Below are 23,274 nucleotides of genomic sequence, written 5' to 3'. Positions count from 1 at the left end.
CTTGGCAAAATTGGGCAAAAAAATGGTTAAGCAAAGGTAGAAATTGGTGAAAATTGGTAAAAAAAAAAAAAAAAAAAAAAAAAAGTGGCCAGACAATGGGTTAAAATTGGCAAAACTGGATTGAAAGTTGTAATAAGTGGCAAAAAATGCCAAAAAAAAGGAAGCAAAATGGTTGAACTTGTCAAAATAGTGGCAAAAATGGGTTACAAGTGGTCTAAAAGGTGTACATGTTGTTAAAAGGTGGTAAAAATGGGTTAAAAGTTAAAAAAGGTTAAGATTGGGCAAAAAGGTGGCAAAATAGATCACAAATGGCAGAAAAGTGACAAAAAAGGGTTAAAGTTGCTAAAGGTGGTAAAAAGGGGTTAAAAGTGATGGGAGAAAATGGCCAAACAACAGCAAAATTGGGCAAAAAAGTGCCAAAAGGTAGCAAAAATTGGGTTAAATGTGGCAAATAGTTCAAAAAAGTGGCAAAAAATGGGTTGAAAGTACCCATTAGTAGTGGGTAAGTAGGCTGCATATTTACTGTAGAATCAGCAGTTTTAAGCTGGTGTTTTACTTCCTGTTTGGATGTAAATCTGCATTTTTTCATAAAGACAAGGAACCCAGGAAGATTCCTGTCTAGTTTAATGCGGTCTGACTCAAACCTCAGTCAATAATATTAAGATAAAGGAGTTTAGTTTCAGAAGGCATGAAATATCCCCAACATGTTTGATGCACGGACGCCTCTAAAGAACAAACTCTGACCTACTAAACTCTAAGACCTAAAAATGGTCCGGTTCTCTCAGCTGCAGAGTTTCTCCAACATTCATTAGATTTTTTATTTTCATAGGAGTGACACGGCTGACGTCGACAGCAACAGTTAACAGATTAACAGCAAAAGTACTGAAAAATCACCAGATAAACTCTAAATAAACTCCACGGCGTCACAGCTGCCCTGGGTAGGCGAACATGGGCAGCAGGTTCCGGTTGTACGTCAGATATTTCACAGCGCTGCTCCTCAGAGCTGCTCGAGTCTCAGGGTCTTTGATTCTGTCCTCAGGTGAGACGTTTACGTCGTCGTCTTCGTCCGTCAGCTGGTCCTCGTCCTGCAGAGACACAAACACGGAGATTCTAGAGATCTAGATCCTCCTCATGCTCTTCGCTATGATGAAAAAGAGACAAACACAAACTTTAGCTGAGGTGATCTGCTGAAGCTCCCGCTCGAAGTCGGAGAATCTGTCGTGATAAACGGCCAGACACCAGCTCTGTCTGAAGAAACTGCAGACACAAATATTCAGAGTCATGGAGTTAGAGCGAGCGGCCCCTGCTGTCTGACAGACTGTAGCTGTATATGAAAACCATGTATTTAAATCCATTCCTGCTAGCATGCTAGTGTGGTGCTAGCTTATTCAACATTAAGTCCTAAGTGGACGCACACACAAAAGCATGCATCAGTGACAAAATCAGCCTGATTCCTTAAGAAGTATCCTGACAGCATGCAGCACATGTGTCAGCTGATGTTTTTACCCCAGCGTCCTGTTCCTGCTTTCCTGTTTCATTTCCTGCATTGAGGTGGATGAAAAGGGAGGAAACAGGGAGATGAGCAGGCATCAGGAGTGTCTGACAGCAGTATGCTCTTGTTTCTGAGTTGTTTGTAGTGTTCTTTTGTCTTCATGGTGTAATGGTAGCTAGGAATACTTATAATACTTGCAAATAAGGGCAACGGAAATATCCATGCATTAAATGCTTTTGTACCGTTATGTTGCTTCCGTCCTCGTCTGATGTTGACTGAAACATATCTGAGCTCCTTTCCTCTGCAGTATCTCAGGTCAAGAGGAAAGTCGTTTGGGTGGACTGACCCTTTAAATCAAACTAAACTGCACACAGCACTAGCTGCACTGACTGAATCAGTCGATCAATTATCTTAACGGCTCTGACGCTCCGTCAGCCTCCACAATGACTTTACGAGTCAGCTGAGCGAACGGCGTGATGAGGCATCCGTCTCTGCGGCAGGGAGGCTCCGGCTTTGTCTGGTCCGGGACCGGCGCAGAGACAGATTGGGGAGCTGCATAAACAGATTAGGAGGTGGGGACAATAGACGTCCATATCTGGGGGTCATTTGTGTTGAAACCTCAGAAGCAGGTCACCCGCTGTTTGACAAACACCCACACACACACATGCTGCAAAGTCACACACACACACACACACACACCCACACACATGCTGCAAAGTCACACACACAGCCGGGACAAAAGGCACCAAGGCCTAAATATCCCCCACCTGCTCACAACACTTCTGTGTCATTTTCATGTGCCGGGTCATCAGTCAGCAGATGCATGATGGGAGTTTTTACTACCTGCAGATTTCTGAAAATGCTTCCTCTTTCACACTCAAAGTGGATTCTTCTTTGTGCACAGGTTGGTTAAAAACATACATTCTTTAAACACAACCACCTGTGGTTTTAGATTTTCACAAAAAATCAAAAATGTCCCAAAAGCACCGCGTTTCCCTGAGCAACAACTGAAAGTGCACGAGCAAAAGAGTGAGGAAAAATGTAATTTGGTAAAACCTTTTGTTGGAACAAATGAAGAAATCACGTAGCTCACAAAGCCGATCATTCCTGAAGGCCCGTTACACCACAAGGAAGCTGATTGGTTGGTTTCCCTCCACATTTACCACAGCTGAAATTGGCTCTTCATCACTGAGGTGGCATGTTGTGCAAGTTAAATAAAAGGCTTCACTGAGAACACATGAGCCAAAAAAGGCACACGAAAACACGTTCCCTGCAGTTTCTGTAAAAGTTTTCATGTTCAACACTCACCTCACAAAGACGGAGACATTACAGGTTATTTTTGTCATTTTTAATGATTATTATAGTCATCTTAAAGAGCCTGTAGGGTAAAAACCAAACTTTGTCCTAACACTCTAGAAATGTGTGAATCTGGTTTCTGTAAACATGAAAACTCTGAGATCCACATGTGACTGAATTCTGGATTTAGACTTAGACAGTTTTGCACCTCTTTCCTGGCTGGGTTTCATGTGGGCGGGGCCAATATGTGGACTGGTGATGTCACCAGCCCACAGTGGGGAATGGCCCCGCCCCTCTAACACTCCAATCTAAAATCCCAGAGCAGTTCATCTCAGTCCAGTCTGTTGTTAGCTGATGTCTCTGCCTTTATTAGAGTTAACAGTCAGTTAAATGCTGTTTTTTCTTCATTGTGAGGTAAATTTACCAAACCTATCAGCCTCAGTGGTCTATGATCATTGAAAGCATCAGAACAGAGACTGGAGACACTTCTTCTAAGGCACAGGTGTCAAACTCAAGGCCCGGGGGCCAAATGCTCATGGTGCAGTTTTACCAGACCCGCAAGATCATTTCATATCTTAATTAGAAGTGGCTCACCCGAATGTAAATTTAACCTTGAAGATTAAAAGAAAACCTTGTTAAGTCATAAAAATCTAAAAAAGTAGAGAGTAGACATAGTCAGGAATGAGGGAAAGAAATTACTCTGTGTTTTTATTTCACATTTTCATTTTGCATCCTAAGATTATGACCTAAACTTTAGATTTTGACTTTTTATTTCATATTTTGACATTTTAAATTCAAAATTTCAACCTTTTCTTTCATATTTTTACCATTTAGGTTCACAATTTTTCATTATAAATCATATTGTGACCTTTTAAACTCCTAACTTTGATTTTTAATCCCATATTTTCACTTTTTAAACTCAGATTGAGAATTTTATTTTATATTTTGACCTTTAATAGTCACAATTTTAAATGTTTTTCTTCTGTTTTGACCTTTTAAACTCTTGATTTTGTATTTTATCTCATATCTTGACCTTTAAACTCATGATCTTAACTCTCCATCTCATATATTTGCCTTTTAAAAATGTTATCTATAAAGTTGACTTTTATCTAAGATTTTGAGCCTTTAACTCGTTTATTCATTCATCTAGCATTAATTTGACATGGACACACAGTAACACTGATGTCGTGATTTTGAATCATTCCCCTATAATTCAGTACCTGTGAAAACACGGTTGACAGTTGTTGGTTAAATCTTGACCCTGTTAGGCCCTCAGGTTAGACCTGAATTCAGATTTCAGCCCCTGCTGTGACTGAGTTTGACCCCCCTGATCTAAGGTCACCTTAGAAGAACAGACAACTTCACCCCAGTGAGAGCACATGAAGACACTAGCTAATGAGACACGTTTGTTTTTTGAACCAGGCTGTAAACCTGTTTATTTCTAGTGTGAAATCATCTTTTTAGCATGTGTTGTGTACGGCAATGGTTCTCAACCTTTTCAGTCCGCAACCCCAGAGAGCGGGGACCCCTACTGGACCTGAAGGTGGCTGAACATCGCCATGCACAGGGGGATAAATGGGAGAGCTTTCTGGGGCACAGCCAGAATGGGGGCTAACAAAATCATGGTCCATTGTAAAGTTAGTCTGTAATATCCATGTTTTATATTCAACCCGAATAACAACCACTCTCATCAAACATACAAATGTGTTTTCGTTCATTTATGTAGTAAGGAGTCCTCTTAAAAATATACATTTCTTTTCTCAAAAACAGAATTAGAATGTTTTAATTGTGGCAAAATAGGTGAATAAGGTGGTGAAATTGGATTTAAAAAGTTGCAGTAATGGGTTAGAAGTGTAAAAAATTAAAAATAAAATAAAGTGGCAAAAACGGGCACATGAGGTGGTAAAAGGGGATGAAAAGTGGCTGAAAAGTGCCAAAAAAATAGGTGGAAATTTGGTGAAATAGGATGAAAAATTGATATAAACGGGCAAAAAAGGGTTAGCCAAGGCAGAAATTGGCTAAAATGGGTTAAACTGGCCAAAAAGAGCATATCATAGAGTGAAATGTAGTTAAAATGGGCATAAGGAGTGGTAATGAGGGGTTAATGAAAGCAATAATGGGCCAACAATAGGTGGAAAGTGGCAAGATTCGGTTTAGTAGTGGCAAAAACAGGCAGTGGTGGAAAAGGTTTAAAATAGACAAAAATGGGTTTTGGGTGGCAAAATGTGCTAAAATTGGCACGAAAAAGTGAAAAAAACGGGTTAAAATTTGGTAGAATTGGTGTAAAGTGACAACAGTGTAATTTGAAAAATATTTGAAGTTTTTTCAAGGCGTCTGGTGACCCCCTCTCAGTGTCTCACGACCCCCAATGGGGTCCCAACCCCAACGTTGAGAACCACTGGTGTACAGGACCTCTGGTGTTTTCTGCAGCCAGCCTCTAGTGGACACTCGTGGTATTGCATTTTTGTCAATTCCACACTGGCTTCACTTTTCAGGACTGGAGGTTGCTGCTTGGTAGTTTTGCAGAGGTTTTGCATCTTCAGCGTTGTTAACACACTAGCCCGCTAGCTAATGTTAGCATCCACTAGTTAGCGTTTGCATCAGCTATCTAGCTCAGTGGTTCTCAACACTGGGGTCGGGACCCCCTTGGGGGTCGTGAGACACTTGGAAGGGGTCGCCAGATGTCTTTAAGAAACTAAGAACATTATTTTGCACAATTTGAGCCCATTTTTTCCTTTTTTTTTGCCAAATGGAACCTGATTTCATCACTTTTTCTCGCCAATTTTTGCCCCTTTTAATACATTTTTGCTACATTACTCCCATTTCTGCCTCTTCTTAATCAAGTTTTAACGCCTTTTCTGCACAATTTCCCCTAATTTTGCTTCTGTCGACCCATTATTGCCACTTTGACCCCTTTTCACCACATTTTACACCTATTTTTGCCAATTTACCCCCATTTCACTATTTGTCATGCTGATTTTTGCCACTCCAACCTTTTTTGTTGTCACGTTTTCCATATTTTTTCACACTGTAATCTAATTTTTGCAACTTTTAACCAATTTCTGCTACTTTTAAAATCCAATTCCCCACCTTTTCCACCTTTTTTTTCCTTTTTAACCCATTTTATTTCTGATTTAAAAAGGGGATTTACATTACTAAGGTGACTATGTACTGTGGCACATATTTCTTTAAGTGAACAATGTCAACATTAAATAAAGTTATATGAATTTAACAGCAGATGAAAATAGCTGTCAGGTTTTGGTTATAATCATCACCACATCGTTTTTTTAACTTGCTGTTAAAAATGTGCTGGACTAAGTTCCCAGCGTTCTCTCACCTGTACAGGTCAGGGATCAGACCTCTGTAGTAGACGGTGGACAGCTGGCCCAGCAGCTGCTGGTGTTTCCCGTACAGACACAGGTAATTTGAGACCGGGAGGGGCTTCAGGGACAAACAGGTGAGCGTCTCCACCAGCTCGTAGCAGTCCAGGCGTAAACAGAAGAAGTTTCCTGTCTCTGCTCGCCCGGTGGCGATGCCTTTGTCCTGTAACTTCACCCAGATAAACAGAGAGAAGTCATGAGATTTAAGCTGATTTTTCTAAATGTGTGGTAAACAGAGCCAGGATGGAACTGCTGCTGTCCTCTGACAGGTGTGCAGGGCAGTAGAACACCTTACCTGTTTAACAGAAGAACTCGGCTGGATCGTAGGAGACGGTTTGGTGAAATTCAGGTAGTTATAACCTCCAGGTAGCCTCCCACCTGAGAACAGAGACAAAACACACAGATTTGAAAGGAAGGCCAGTGCCTGGAATCTGAACCTCCAACACTGCAAATTTAACACCTCAGAGTTTAAATCAACACTCTGTCAGGGTTTATCCACTGGTTAAAGACCCTGTAAATCCCAGCTTTGTGTCTTAACACTCCAGATACACTATATTGCCAAAAGTATTTGATCACCCAGCCAAATAATGTAAATCAGGTGTTCCAATCATTTCCATGGCTACAGGTGTATAAAATCAAGCACCTAGGCATGCAGACTGTTTCTACAAACATTTGTGAAAGAATTTTGGATCTAGTAAACGGGTGTCAAACTCAAGGCCTGGGGGCCAAACCCCGCCTGAGGATCATTTACATCCGGCCCGCAAGATCATATCATATTTGTATTCTAACTGGCCCACCAGTATCTGCAGATTTCCTCCAGTAAAATAATGTACGTTTAATGTAATAATAAAATACGTGGGAAACACCAGCACTGGTGATAAATGATTTTGAGATTTAAAAAGTCAAAATGATTAGTTAAAACGCTCTGAGATAAAAAGTCAAACTGATTAGTTCAAAAGGTCAAAACACAAAATTAGATGTTAAAATAATGCTTTTAAGAAGAAAGTCATAGTCATGTTTTTAGGCAAAATATGACTGAAAATATAAAATGGTGCACCTAAAAGGTCAAAATATGAGATAAAGGTTGAAATAATAAATTGAAAATGTCAAACGATTAGAAAAAAAGTCAAAATTATGAATTGAAAAGCTCAAAATGTGAGATAAAAAGTGAAAATAATTATTTTCAAATTCAAAAGATAAGAGAAAGCTGAAATTATTAGATAAAGTCCAAATAATAAATTGAAAATGGTGAAAATATGAATTGAAAGTCCAAATAATAGACTGAAGTCATAATTGTGCAATGCAAAACTGAAAAGATGAAATGAACTTTTCCCACATTTCTTTTTATCTAATTATTTTTACTCTATATTTTACATTTTTATGACTTATCATGGTTAAGTTTACATTTTAATACTGGAGGAAATCTGCAGGCCTCATATTTTGGAGCCAGTTATAATAAGATCTGGATTTGATCTTGAGTGTGACGCCCCTGCTCTAATGTCATTATAAACCAGAAAGTGTTGTCGCCTCGACCTGGTTTACATTTTTACTTCTGCGGTCCGCTGGAGCGAGAGACGTCATCGTAGTGACGTCTGCAAAAGATCTATAAAGGCTCGATCTAACCCAAAAAGCAGAGAAGACTGAATGACGTTCCAGCCAATCGTAACAGCACAAAGGAATGAGTGGGTGTGTCTTATCTGTCCCTCTCCCCGCCCTCTCTGTGATTTTCTACAGACATTTTATTTCATTTCATTCAGGGTAGATCAGAGATCCTCAATACGTGGCTCTGGAGCCACATGTGGCTCTTTTATGTCTTAATCTGAAACATTATTCCCCCAGAAAACCTTTATAAAGGTCAACTTTGACCTCAGAAATCATCCATTACAAGTCACATTAATCAGTTTGAATCCCCACACTGATACAGTTGGCTCTAAATGTCAATCTTTCTTTTGTTGTCTGTACATTTCTGTTGCCCTTATTTGCAATTTCTGATTTTTATTTTTCACCTCTTGTAATCCATTTTCACTGCTTTAAGACCACTTTGCCATTTCTTTTTCCATTTTTTGCCCATTTTTACTACTTCTTTCCAATTTTTGCCACCAGTTTTTTGCCTCTTTTATCCAGCCTTTTACTATTTGCAATTTTTTCCCTTTTTTGCCACTTTTAGCCCATTTAAGCCGTGTTTTGCCATTAAATGCAACTGTTTCAACATTCTGGTCACTCAATCCTGGTTTTTGACCATTTTTCCCATATTTTTGCCCATTTAAGTCACCTTTAAACTAATTTTTTGTCATGTTTCTGCTGGTTTTTTGGCCATTTTTTTGCCACCTTTAACTCATTTTTTGGTAACTTCTCACCTATTGTTGCCACTTACTGCCCTACTCTGCCACTCTTTCCCACTGTTTTTCAACTTCTTGCCATTGTTTTTGCCACTTTTAGCCCATTCTAGCCTCATTTTGCCATTAAATGCCACTGTTTCAACATTCTGGTCACTCATTGCTGGTTTTTGACCATTTTTCCCACATTTTTGCCCATTTAAGTCACTTTTACACTCATTTTTTGTCATGTTTCTGCTGTTTTTTGGCCATTTTTTGTCGCCTATAACTCATTTTTTGGTAACTTCCTATTATTGCCACTTACCGCCCTATTCTGCCACTCTTTCTCACTGTTTATCCACTTTTCACCCACTTTTTGCCATTTTATGCCTACTTTGCCCCTTGTTGCCACCTATATGCCCCTGTTTGACCATTATTTGCCACCTTGTACATATTTTTACAGCTGCTTTAACCCTTTTTTGCCGCTTTTCACCACTTAGATTTTGGCTCTTGCAGAGGTATTTTTCAACAGTTTAGCTGTTTGGTGGAGCAGGGTTGAGTAACGCTGCTCTTCAGCCACACTCCAGCGCTTTAGTGAAAGACCAATGATAAGAGGCTGCTCTCAGACATGGCTCTAAGTTTTGGAGCAGAGAACCAGCCTTGTTCTGAGAGGAGAGAACAGAGCTGAGGTGATGGACTCAGACACCAGGCAGTGAGATGGCTCCTCTTCCTCCCTGAAACGGCTGTGAAAAGTTCACGTGTGTTTTCATCTGTGAGAGAAGGCCGAAGCAGAGTGCCTGTTGTGTTTATGTAACCTGTGCAGTGGCCTTGGTTCCTCTGTGAATACACGGCACCACAATATGCCATTGTCACGCCTCGCTATGGTTTGAGTGTCTACCACAAAAACATCTGCTGTGGGTGGGTGGGTGAAAGATTGGAAAATGTTCCACAAAAGCATAATGGAAAAATATTGGCACGGCAAATGTAGTCAGAGAAAAGCAGACAAAAACACAGAGGGACAGGAAGGACACCGACGACAGTACGAAGGTAAACCAGACCCTGAAAACATATCGATCTCTCGCTTCTGCAGATAAATGTGAAGGAATTTTTTCTTTGCTAGAAACCAAACACAGATCTACGAGTTAACTAAGCCTGGATATGAAGAACAGATGGAGGATGGGACAGAGTTTAAGAAGACCTACTCACTGATCAGGCTCTGTATGGGAGAAAGTGTTGTCACATCAGTGCTGTTGTCACATCAGTGCTGTTGTCACATCAGTGTTGTTGTCACGTCAGTGATGTTGTCACACCAGTGTTGTTGTCACGTCAGTGTTGTTGTCACGTCAGTGATGTTGTTACACCAGTGTTGTTGTCACGTCAGTGATGTTGTCACACCAGTGTTGTTGTCACATCAGTGTTGTTGTCACATCAATGTTGTTGTCACGTCAGTGATGTTGTCACACCAGTGTTGTTGTCACGTCAGTGTTGTTGTCACGTCAGTGATGTTGTCACACCAGTGTTGTTGTCACATCAGTGTTGTTGTCATGTCAGTGATGTAGTCACACCAGTGTTGTTGTCACGTCAGTGATGTTGTCACACCAGTGTTGTTGTCACGTCAGTGTTGTTGTCACGTCAGTGATGTTGTTACACCAGTGTTGTAGTCACGTCAGTGATGTTGTCACACCAGTGTTGTTGTCACGTCAGTGTTGTTGTCACGTCAGTGCTGTTGTCACATCAGTGTTGTTGTCACGTCAGTGATGTTGTTACACCAGTGTTGTTGTCACATCAGTGTTGTTGTCACATCAGTGTTGTTGTCACGTCAGTGTTGTTGTCACGTCAGTGATGTTGTTACACCAGTGTTGTTGTCACGTCAGTGATGTTGTCACACCAGTGTTGTTGTCACACCAGTGTTGTTGTCACGTCAGTGACGTTGTTACACCAGTGTTGTTGTCACGTCAGTGATGTTGTCACATCAGCGTTGTTGTCAACCCAGTGTTGTTGTCACATCAAGTTTGTTGTCACATTAGTGATGTTGTCACCCCAGTGCTGTTGTCACATCAGTGTTGTTGTCACATCAGTGATGTTGTCACACCAGTGTTGTTGTCATGTCAGTGTTGTTGTCAGATCAGTGATGTTGTTACACCAGTGTTGTTGTCACATCAGTGTTGTTGTCACATTAGCGTTGTTGTCACATCAGTGTTGTTGTAACATCCATGTTGTTGTCACGTCAGTGTTGTTGTCACGTCAGTGTTGTTGTCACATCAGTGTTGTTGTCACACCAGTGTTGTTGTCACATCAGTGTTGTTGTCACATCAGCGTTGTTGTCACATCAGTGTTGTTGTCACGTCAGTGTTGTTGTCACATCAGCGTTGTTGTCACACCAGTGTTGTTGTCACATCAGTGTTGTTGTCACACCAGGAACTTCTACCTATCTGCCGCTCTGTTGCTGTACCTTACAGCATTTTTTAATCCCACCATGGGTGTCAAACTCAAGGCCCGGGGTCAAAATGTGGCCCACGGTGCAGTTTTACCCGGCCCACAAGATCATTTCATATCTTAATTAGAAGGGGCTCACCGGAATGAGGTGTGCAGATATCCTCCAGTATAAAAATGTAAATTTCACCTTGAAGATCTTAAAAAAAAAAAAAAAACCTTGTAAAGTCATAAAAATCTGAAAAAGTAGAGTGTAGAAATAGTCAGGAATGAGGGAAAGAAATTAATTTGTGTTTTTATATCATATTTTTATTTTGCATTCCAAGATTATGACGGAAACTTAGGATTTTGACTTTTATTTCATATTTTGACCCTTTAAATTCATAATTTTGACCTTTTCTCTCATATTGTGACCTTTTAGGTTCACAATTTTTCATTTTAAATCATATTGTGACCATTCAAACGCCTTACTTTGACTTTAAATCCCATATTTTCATTTTCATTGTTCTAGAATTTTACCTTGTATTTTGACCTTTAAGAGTCACAGTTTTCAGTTTTATCTTCATTTTGACCTTTTATTGATTTAGTATTTTCCCTCATATCTTGACCTTTAAACTCATGATTTTAACTCTCTATTTTATGTATTTGCCTTTTAAAAACCTTATTTTGACTTTTAATTTTGTAGTTTGACCTTTAGGACTTATAAAGTTGATGTTTTATTTCAATTTTTAGCCTTTAACTCATTTATTTATTTGGTTAGCATTTATTTGACATGGACACACAGTAACACTGATGCTGGGATTTTTAATCATTTTGACTTTTTTTTTTTTTCTTAGAAATTTTAAAATCCTTTATCATCACTGTTTAATTTCCCCTATAATTCTATAATTATAATTCTATAATTCACCTATAATGAGCTCTAATAAACTTGTGAAAACACAGTTGACAGTTTTTGGTTAAGTCTTGACCCTGTTGGGCCCTCAGGTTAGACCTAAATCCAGAATCCTTTGACAGCCCGGGTCTAAGAGAAGAAGACTGAACACTCTGACTCACAGCGCCACCATGAGACCAAGGGGAGGAGTTGGATATTTGTTTAAAGACGCAGTAGAACCAAACCTTGGATCTTTGCCTGGTTGTAAATGGGTACTAGACGGTCCTCCTCCAGCTCAGGCTGGTCTGCAGACTCCAGCGTCGGGTCAAAGAGACGCAGCAGCGTGGCTGCGAGTTCCTGGCCCACCTCCTTTGAGCTAAAGTTGGCGTGCGACCACTCGTCTGCATAGTAGCAGCGGGAGAATTTAGTGAGAGGTCCGGCACCAAAAATGGCCGAATCGCTGGTCTGGAAAGCGGCGTTGATGACGAGTCTGCTGTCAAAGACCAGGAAGGAGTCACTGATGCTTCTGAAGGCGTCGTAGTCGACTCCTTTGTTGGAGAGATTTATGAACACCTGGAAGAAGAAAATAATAAAGTCAGTGTAGATATTCTGATTCACTTGTCCCCCTCTGTCCCCAGAATGTCTGATCATCTTTTACTTTGTTTAAGGCAGGGCTTCTCAACCTTTTCAGCCAGCGAGCCCCAAATAAAGGTGCCAGAGACCAGGGACCCCCACTGGACCTGAAGGTGGTTGAACACAGCATGCATATGGGGGTCTCTAGCACCTTTATTTTAGGAGTCGCAGGCTGATAAGTTTGAGAACCCCTGGTTTAGATTTAGTATATTTACTGCATCCTCTGTGTTTTTTACATTAATGAAACCTGATTAAAACTCCTCCACAGCAGAGCGCATGCAGACATAGAGCGCTGAAATGCAGCAGGAAAGGACAATAGAGATCCTCCTCCAGTAAATACCAAAACAAATGAAGCCAGAATCCTCCACTGTCTGAAACAATGACAATCAGAAAAACAAACTAATGCGTTTGACAAACAGCGTCTGAGTCCAGGAGGGAAATGAAGACTCCAGCAGCAGCTGTGAGCTGGTGAATTCATCCTGTTGTTTGTTTCAGCTCAACCACACAGCCTGGCCAGGAAACCAGCATTGTTTGGAGAAAATGCTCCTTTGTGAAAACTAATAAGTGACTGCTGAAGCAGGGGAACCTTCCAGAGGGTTTAGAAACTTACTCCACACTGCAGATGGAGAGGCTCCGAGTCTGTGGAGAACGACACCGATGTGAGACCCTCAGGACGGACTCTGTCGTCCATCTGAGTCAGCATGCAGTCATGGTGGACCTGGACCTTGGCCCTCCCCAAGGCCGCGTACACGGCCTTCTTAACCTGAGGTTCCCCAAAAAGGGAGACCCCGGGGTCGGGAGGTTGGAGCACAAGATGGATGCGATGACCCTGAATGCCGAGGCTGAGCAGAGTCTCTGTGGCGGTGAACACGTCGATGCTGTTTCCATAGACGATGGCGTTCTCTGGAGAAACATCCAGTAAAATGTTTTTAGAATCATCAATAAATCAATGAAAAACCAGTCAATCACTGTTTAAGACCTTTAAAAGAATCAAGGTTTAAACTGAAAACAGTTCCAGACTTTCAAATCATCAGATTGTTGAGTGATTTTACATTTCAGTTTGGTATTTCTAGAGACAATTTTTAAATCCACATTGACAAGAAGCTGATCAAATCAAAGAGATGTATTTATTAGTGGGGATGCTGAGCATCCACACTATTGATATTCATGTCAGCCATTTTGTTTGTTATTATTCCTCCGCACTGGCTCCTCCTTCATACTTTGTCATATCATCCCCATTTAAACTTTAAAAAATTCAGTTTCTTCGTCATTCGACTGCTATGACTTTTCTCATTTCTAACTTTTATAATTTTTGAAACGTAGCTATTGTCATGCTATTTTCAGCTGTTTCTATGCTTTTTCAGGCTTTGAATGCAATTTTCAGCTACTTTAAGGCAAAAAGCAGCTATTTTTATGTTATTTTCAGCTATTTAAAGGCTACTTTCAGTTGTTTTAAGGCTAATTTCAGGGTTTTTTTTATATTTTCAACTAATTTTAACCTTTTTTGAGCTATTGAATGATATTTCAGCTACATCTATGCCATTTTATGCTATTTTATGCTGTCTTTAATGCTATTTTCAGCTATTTTTGTGCTTTTTCAGCCATTGAATACAATTTTCAGCTATTTTTAGGCTACTTCCAGCCATTTTATGCTATTTTCAGCTATTTAGATGCTACTTTAAGCTATCTTTAGGCTATTTTCAGCTTTTTTAAGGCTACTTTCAGTTATTTTTTTATCCTTTTCTGAGCTATTGAATGCCATTTTCATGCACTTCTATGCCATTTTATGCTTTTTTCAGCTATTGTTTGTGCTTTTTCAGCCATTAAATGCAATTTTCAGCTATGTTTAGGCTACTTTCAACTATTTGTAGGCTATTTTCAGCTATTTTAAGGCATTTTCAGCTACTTTTAGGCTTAAATCAGCTATTTTGAGGCTATTTTCAGCTATTTTAAGGCTATTTTCAGCTATTTTTAGGCTATTTAATGCTATTTTTAGTCTACTTTCAGCTATTTTTATCCTTTTTTGAGGTATTGAATGCCATTTTTAGCTACTTTTATGCGATTTTATGCTCTTTTATGCTATTTTTATGCTATTTTGTGCTTTTGGCTTTTTGTTCCACAATTCAACTCTCAGCATCCCCACTCAATATCAGCTGACATTGCAATTTTGATCTAGTTTATGATGTTGGACTGAATATTTATGAGTGCCGCCCTGCTACACCAGTGTGGTCTAAGAGCCAAGAGACAGCTTTATAGTCTGTCAGATACACTGTTTAAGACTGTTATACAATAAATATGCAGGAGTGCATGTACAAAACGACTCACTGAGGAACGATCCCTTCTCAGTGTGGCAGCATTTGAACTTTTCAGGAGTTCACATTCAGTTTTCTTTGTGTGAGTGACCCAGTTAAGGCTAAATATATAGAGCAGTGGTCATCAAGCAAATTTGCAAAAGGGACAGATTTAGTTTGACTTTCAAACAAACTAAAATTACATGAATATATTGGCCTAATTAACATTAGTATTATTTTAGTATTTATATTTTCTTTTGAATCCTGGGGAATGGGCCCTCCCCAATTGTAACCCATTTTTGACACTTCTGAATCTCTTTTCACTACATCATTCAGCCATTTCTGTAACATTTTGTGCCACTTTTAACCCATTTCTGATCATTTTTAAACCAAGTTTTGCCACTTTTTGCCCATTTTACCTCTCTTTAACCTGCTTTTGGCAACTTGCCTGCCAATTATTGCCCATGTGTGCCACTTTTTAACCCCTTTCTACTGCTTTGCCAGGCTATTTTTGCTATATTTTAGTAATAACGCCAAAAGTTGGCCCTTTTGACCTCTCTAACCCAATTTCTGCAATTCTTTAATCCTTTTCATTACTTCTCCTTCATGTTTTATCCCCTATGTGCCATATTTTTTAATCAATTGTTGCCACTTTTCAACTATTTTGCCACTTTTTAACCCCTTTTCATTTTTTACACTTTTACCTTGTTTTTGATACTTTTTACCCCTTATATCCTTTTTACCATTTTATAGATAGAGGCCTTTATTGTCACTGCATAAACACAATGAACATTCAAACTACACACTCAGAAATACACTCAATAATCCAAACAGACACACTCAATCATCATTAAAAAAAGTTGAGGTACGTAAAGTGCATGAGTATAAAAGTGCATCAGTATAAGTGCATGGTGAATTCATCTCTCTGTGTTTAAAATAGAATAATAAGAGGGACAAAATCTCCCCAGTTTTACAATAACATTAATAAAAACTGAACTAATGCAAAGTGTTTTTGCAAAATAAAATAAAAACTATATGACACTAACCAGCCGTAAAAACAAAACTGAAATTCAAAACAAAAGATAAAAACTAAAAACAAAACCCCCAGCATTATTCCAAATATAAACCAGGCTTTATAGTATACTGGAACTCATTGCTGACCCTTTAGTGCTGGTTTAAAAAAGAGACAGGGTTGGTTGCTCCACTAAAGAGCCATGATAAAATGAAGAGATGTTTTTTTTCCCTGCAATGACAGAGGACAAGAGACCCTCAGCTTCCTGAACCATGAGCCACTGATGCATGGAGGGAAAAGGAATCAAATAATGTGAACATGAACACCTGAATATGTTCTCTCTGAGTGAATTCATCCTTTCATGCTTGTTCCTGATGTTTTATAGAAAATACAAGCTCCCATATAATAAGAGTGTGTGCACCCCATCTCTCTGATTGTACTCCTATCAGAGTAAAGAAACAGAAGGATCATCAGTCATCAATTAGGCCCATAATGCATGAGATATAAAGGATGCATATTTCCTTGAGTACCATGCTGTCATTAAGCATTTTACTGACTCCACAAAAAACAGTATCCCTATGTTACCTTGATCCATTTCCAAACCTTCCTTTGGGTGGATCATGCTCAGTGCAGACTGAGGATTTTAGCGTGAAGCTGCTTTAGGAGTGATGGAGGAGCTGCTGAGTGTCTCTGTCCATGGTGCTGAAACCATCCACTACACCATTCAGGCCAGCACGGCATAAAACTCCTCATCAGGTTATTTATATCTCACTGCTCACTTCCTCCGTGCACTCCTGAATCTTCCACTGAACACACGAGGAAAAATGAGAGTGTGTGATTCCTACCGTACGATTATGAGGATCTGAAGGTAGACGATGTTGGCTTTAGTTGTTCTTTATTGTAAGGATTCAACACTGTTTTAGTGACATTATTTAATCCTCTGTGTTAACAGTATTGGATTTAAATTAGTGCTGATTTAAAAAAATTTTCTGTGTTTGATTAATTGTGGATTGTTTTATAGGACAGTCACATGACTGACTTCCAATCATTTTAGTGGTTTAATTTTGATAAATCAACACAATTAGTTGTAATAATTACCCTGGTAGGTCTAAAGGGGGTCATCATCTAGACCCTGGTAGTTCTAAAGTGGTCACCATTTAGACCCTGGTAGTTCTAAAGGGGGTCATCATGTAGACCCTGGTAGTTCTAAAGTGGTCACCATTTAGACCCTGGTAGGTCTAAAGGGGTCATCATTTAGACCCTGGTAGGTCTAAAGGGGGTCATCATTTTGACCTTGGTAGGTCTAAAGGGGGTCATCATGTAGACCCTGGTAGTTCTAAAGTGGTCACCATTTAGACCCTGGTAGGTCTAAAGGGGTCATGTAGACCCTGGTAGTTCTAAAGGAGTCATCATTTAGACCCTGGTAGTTCTAAAGGGGTCATGTAGACCCTGGTAGTTCTAAAGGGGTCATCATTTAGACCCTGGTAGGTCTAAAGGGGGTCATCATTTTGACCCTGGTAGTTCTAAAGGGGTCATCATTTAGACCCTGGTAGGTCTAAAGGGGGTCATCATTTTGACCCTGGTAGTTCTAAAGGGGGTCATCATTTAGACCCTGGTAGGTCTGAAGGGGGTTATTATGTAGACCCTGGTAGTTCTACAGGGGGTCATCATTTAGACCCTGGTAGTTCTAAAGGGGTCATCATTTAGACCCTGGTAGTTCTAAAGGGGTCATCATTTAGACCCTGGTAGTTCTAAAGGGGTCATCATTTAGACCTTGGTAGGTCTAAAGTGGGTCGTCATTTAGACCCTGGTAGTTCTAAAGGGGTCATCATTTAGACCCTGGTAGGTCTAAAGGGGGTCATCATTTAGACCCTGGTAGTTCTAAAGGGGTCATCATTTAGACCCTGGTAGGTCTAAAGGGAGTCATCATCTAGACCCTGGTAGTTCTAAAGGGGGTCATCATTTAGACCCTGGTAGTTCTTAAGATTATATGACCGTCTGCTGACAGACATGGAATCTGGACAATCTATCTGCTTTACAAGGTTTCCATCCCTCAGTGCATCCAGGATATTCTCTATTTGAAGGATTCATTCAGGGATTTTTTCAAGATTTGCACAGACGACTAAAGGATGCACTGATTCAATTTTAGACTTGGCGTCTTGTTTATCCCTCCTTTAGAACTACCAGGGTCCCTGGAACTGATTAGATTTTGGGGCTCAGAGGTCAAAAGGCACGTCCATTAGGCCAACATTTTGATGTTTTTTACATTTTCATTTAACATCATGCTGCTGCTGACAAAGAGCTGCTAAATTGGCTGTTTTTTTTTCCTATTTTTGCTTTTATGACAGTAAAGATCTTTTCTATTCAACATGATCGACTGAGACGTTAGATTTTGTATTTTGATGGGATTTCTTGTTCATAACATAGTCTGTAAAGCTGGTAATGAGACAGAACACTGATAGAGTCTCCTTGGTCTAATGTTTAAATTTACATTCACTTTGTTCTCTTTAGCTTTCATTATTAAAATATGGAAATAAACAGGGTGTCTGCTGGAGTGAATTAGCATTTATTAATGGTTTTCCTTTATGACTGAGATCAACTAATTAGTATGTATAAAAGCCTCCCTCTGCATCCCTTCACAATTCCTTCAGAGGGCAGATTAATTCTGCTTAATGACACTGTGTATGCTCTTCTGCTCTGAACAGCGCGGCTCTCAGAGACTGATATGATAATGGAAAATGGATGGAAGAGGCCGACCTCATTCACCCAGATGAAAGATTTCTCTGCAGCTAATTAGCTGCTAATTATACTGGAGCACTTCAGCGCTGACTGGCTGAGTAATGACACGCTGCTGCAGATTAATTTGAGGTTCTGTGAGTGTGTGTGCAATAATCACTTACCCTCCAGCTCCACAAAGCTGGCACAGAGCCAGCGGCGAGCAGCCCTGCAGTCATACAGGTCATTGAGGGTGAAGAGGTTAGAGGGGACGGGGCATCTGCAGGAAGAGGTCTGGTTCTGCTGACTCGGATCTACACAGGTAGGACAAGGCACCTACACCGTCACACGACACACATATGGAAAGAATGAATAAAAAGCATCTGTCAGTACCAGGTCAACTGTAGAGACTTATAACTCTTTAAGACTCTTTAAGCGAGCCACATCTTGCAACTGGTTGTGAGCTGGCCGCTCTGATGTTCTAAAAGCTGACCAGTTCATGCTGCTTTGACCCAAGGAAACGATTCATTATTTCCATAGCAATGACTCTCACAGTCACACAAGAGAGTGGAGCTTTTCTCACCTGGTACTGCAGACCTGTACAGAGGATGAGGTAATCGTAGGCCACCTTCCTACCATCAGAAACACGGATGTATTTGGACTTCCTGTTGATGCCCACCATCTTCCCAGTCACCACAGTGATACAGGACTGAAAAGGCAGCTGGGCCAGGTCTCTGGTGCTGTATGCATAACTGAGGAGAGAGGAAAAAAGGCAGATTTACTCCTCTTTGATGCCAAATCTCTCTGAATTTTATTGCAACTTGCACAAATTAACTGTTGTGCTGCATTGACCGTTAGAGTCGGCCCCTGGTTTGGTCCAAACTGAAAAATGTAATTTTATATATACAGTGCTTAACAAATTTATCAGACCACCCTAACCCTGACCAAAGTAAGATTTATGCCACAGCTGCCCTCAATTAACAGCACTGGTAATTACCAAAATCATTTTTTATCTTTCTGTAATGGTTAATACACCAACATGTGGAAGCTCTTTAACCAAAATGATATTTTTAATGCTAAAATATCATTATTATTGTTATCCATGAATTTTACAAATTTACCGATTTACAAAAAAACACCAAAAAAATAGTAAAGCACATTAATATTTCTTGATTAATATGTCAAATTATAGTTATTTACTTGCATTCCTGAACAGAAAAATTCGTTTTAGTGGTTGAATGTTATGCTTAATTCATTTCTGACTTCTCAGAGAAGCCCAGTGAGTCGGCTCAAATTTGGGTGAATTCAGTTTGAAATTCCTCATTCCTGTTCAAAATGGTAAAACATGGAGAACTGACTGAAAATGAAAGAGTCCGCATTAAAGCACTTCATGATGCTGGATGGTCTCTGAGACAAATATGACAGGTGGTCTAATAAATTTGTTAAACACTGTATATATAGAGCCTATAGAGCTTTTAAAGAGTATTCACAACCCTGGATGTTTAACCCATTTATTGATTTTATAAATCAATCAAAAATTATAAATCACCTGTTTTCACTCAAAGTTAAAACAGGTTTCTACAAAGTAATGTCAATGAAATAAAAATCTGATTGTCCTCCAGGATTTTTCTACATTTTTCTGCATTTATCTTACCCTCTTTTTTTTACAAGCCTACAATCCCTACAACATGATGCTGCTGAGAAGCATCCCCACAGCATGATGCTGCAAAGTAACATCCCTACAACATGATGCTGCTGAGGAGCATCCCTACAGCATGATGCTGCAAAGTAACATCCCTACAACATGATGCTGCTGAGAAGACTCCCCACTGTTTGATGTTGCTGAGAAGACTCCCCACAGTATGATGCTACTGAAAAGCATCCCCACAGCATTATGCTGCTGAGGAGCATCTCCACAGCATGACGTTGCTGAGAAGACTCCCCACTGTTTGATGTTGCTGAGAAGACTCCCTACAACACAATGCTGCTGAGAAGCATCCCTCACACTCACGCAAAAAACAACAGCACATTGTCAATAAATCATCCAAAATCATTGGTCAACCCCTCCCATCCATAGACACACTATATCCCCGACGCATCACACAAAGAGCCTTCAAAATCACCTCGGACCCCTCCCATCCTCTCCATCACCTGTTCACTCTCATGCCCTCAGGGAGGCGCTACAGATCCCTGTCAACCAAATCAGTAAGATTCAAAAACAGTCTCATCCCCTCTGCCATAAGAACACTCAATCAAGCCATGGACTAAATATGCCTTTTGCTGTACTGTGTATGTCTGATGTTTTTGTCTGTTCTGTGATGACACAGTTGATGTGAGCATCCTTTTCAAGTGCTGTACCGAAAGCAAATTCCACCAAATTGTTTGTGTGGTCATTAATAAAGATTCTGATTCTGATTCTGATTCTGAGCATGATGCTGCTGAGTAGCATCCCCACAGCATGATGCTGCTGAGAAGCATCCCCACAGCATGATGCTGCTGAGAAGCATCCCCACAGCATGATGCTGCTGAGAAGCATCCCCACAGCATGATGCTGCTGAGAAGCATCCCCACAGCATGATGCTGCTGAGTAGCATCCCTACAGCATGATGCTGCTGAGTAGCATCCCCACAGCATGATGCTGCTGAGAAGACTCCCCACAGCACGATGCTGCTGAGGAGCATCCCCACAGCATTATGCTGCTGAGGCGCATCCCCACAGCACAATGCTGTTCAGAAGCATCCCCACAGCATGATGCTTCATGGTGTAATGGTAGCCAGCAATACTGATGAACCAGTGACTGGAGCTTCCAGACTCAGGTGTCTTTATACCATGGTCACTTCACTCACATTCACACATTAACTGACCTCAGCTGATCCCCATTTCACTGACTGTGAGACTGCTAGCACCAACTGTCTGGACCTCTGTTGAAAGGTCAGTCACTTTGGGGGGGGGGGGTTATGCAGTCACTTCAGGTGTATCTGTCCTTTTTTTCTTTGCTTGATGCTGTTTTATTCACTCACCTTGTAGACAGAAATCCAATGTGGTCGTGGTCACAGTCTCTCAGGAAACCATGTGTGGAGACGAGGGTCAGGTTGTTGAACTTGAGGTGAGGGCTGAGAGAGAATGGACAATGAAGCGGATGAGTTTTTTAAATCCACAGTATCAGTGAATAAGAGAGCACAGAGGAGCAGGGCAGTTTTGGGAAGGACAACTTTAATCTCTCTCCTCCGTGAGACTGCTAGCACCAACTGTCTGGACCTCTGTTGAAAGGTCAGTCACTTTGGGGTTATGCAGTCACTTCAGGTGTATCTGTCCTTTTTTTCTTTGCTTGATGCTGTTTTATTCACTCACCTTGTAGACAGAAATCCAATGTGGTCGTGGTCACAGTCTCTCAGGAAACCATGTGTGGAGACGAGGGTCAGGTTGTTGAACTTGAGGTGAGGGCTGAGAGAGAATGGACAATGAAGCGGATGAGTTTTTTAAATCCACAGTATCAGTGAATAAGAGAGCACAGAGGAGCAGGGCAGTTTTCTAGGGAAGGACAACTTTAATCTTCTCTCCTCCATCCTTCATTCAGAGCCCGGCTCGTGTCAGAGGTGTCAAGAGGAAAATGATGAAGATGAAAAACAGACTCTGAATATTGCCTTAGAAGGTCTGTGGTAAACACAAACACTTTGACACTTATGCAGAGACCTTTGAACTCTCTAATTAAAGTTTTTATGTTGATTATAGAAGAAATTAGCTCATGTAAAAGTATCTAAAGAGGATTAAACACAGATCAGGATGAGAAGGTAACTATCCTTGAGTCTCGGATGTTTCCAGCTCGAGTGTTTTTCTCTAACACTTTATCAAACTGTCATGGGAATACAACTCAGATAGGAGGATAGTGTGGAGATGTCCACATGATTCTGAGGTAACACTTCAAAGGTCATGGGTCTCTAATGGTTTGGTAAAAGAGGAAAAAACAACAAGAAAGTCCAGATGCATATTTCGAGGAATCCTTTGTTTATTATTTTGAATTGATAGAAGTGACAGTGTATGATGTTGTCTTGTGTCTCTTTGATGTTGTTTTGTGTCTTTTTGATGTTGTTTTGTGTCTTTTTGATGTTGTTTTGTGATTCTTTGATGTTGTTTTGTGGATCTGAGCTGTTTTGTGTCTCTTTGATGTTGTTTTGTGTCTCTTTAATGTTGTTTTGTGTCTTTTTGATGTTGTTTTGTGATTCTTTGATGTTGTTTTGTGTATCTTAGCTGTTTTGAATCTCTTTGTTGTTGTTTTGTGTCTCTTTGATGTTGTTTTGTGTCTATTTGATGTTGTGTGATTCTTTGATGATGTTATGTGTATCTGAGCTGTTTTGTGTCGCTTTGATATGATTTGTGATTCCTTGATGTTGTTTTGTCATTTTGTTGTTGCCCTGTGTCTTTTTAATGTGGTTTAGTGTCTCTTTGATGTTGTTCTGTGTATTTTACCTGTTTTGTGTCTGTTTGATGTTGTTTCGTGTCTCTTCGGTGTTGTTTTGTGTCTCTTTGATGTTGTTTTTTCTTTTTGATGTCATTTTTGTGTCTCTTTGATGTTGTTTTGTGTCTCTTTAATGTTGTTTTTTCTTTTTGATGTCATTTTTGTGTCTCTTTGATGTTGTTTTGTGTCTCTTTGATGTTGTTTTTTCTTTTTGATGTCATTTTTGTGTCTCTTTGATGTTGTTTTGTGTCTCTTTAATGTTGTTTTGTGTCTTTTTGATGTTGTTTCGTGATTCTTTGATGTTGTTTTGTGTGTCTTAGCTGTTTTGAATCTCTTTGTTGTTGTTTTGTGTATCGTTGATGTTGTTTTGTGATTCTTTG

The 23,274-nt window shown here is 40.1% G+C and overlaps 1 protein-coding gene across 1 annotated transcript in view; it reads right to left on the bottom strand.

Annotated features, from left to right (window-relative positions):
* Window positions 1–923: 923 nt before the first annotated feature.
* cfap61 (cilia and flagella associated protein 61) overlaps window positions 924–23,274 on the bottom strand; it is a 62,496-nt gene continuing 40,145 nt past the window's right edge. The window contains exons 16-24 of the mRNA XM_041804948.1: window positions 21,790–21,882; window positions 19,022–19,190; window positions 18,624–18,774; window positions 13,031–13,323; window positions 12,033–12,360; window positions 6,464–6,546; window positions 6,126–6,337; window positions 1,170–1,257; window positions 924–1,085 (exon numbers count right to left, since the gene is read on the bottom strand). Coding sequence (XP_041660882.1) covers window positions 924–1,085; window positions 1,170–1,257; window positions 6,126–6,337; window positions 6,464–6,546; window positions 12,033–12,360; window positions 13,031–13,323; window positions 18,624–18,774; window positions 19,022–19,190; window positions 21,790–21,882 — 1,579 coding nt within the window. The remainder of the gene's footprint in view (window positions 1,086–1,169; window positions 1,258–6,125; window positions 6,338–6,463; window positions 6,547–12,032; window positions 12,361–13,030; window positions 13,324–18,623; window positions 18,775–19,021; window positions 19,191–21,789; window positions 21,883–23,274) is intronic.

This window comes from Cheilinus undulatus, linkage group 14, assembly GCF_018320785.1.
Source record: "Cheilinus undulatus linkage group 14, ASM1832078v1, whole genome shotgun sequence".
Taxonomy (NCBI): Eukaryota; Metazoa; Chordata; class Actinopteri; order Labriformes; family Labridae; genus Cheilinus; species Cheilinus undulatus.
This window is presented reverse-complemented; position numbering and strand designations above follow the sequence as displayed.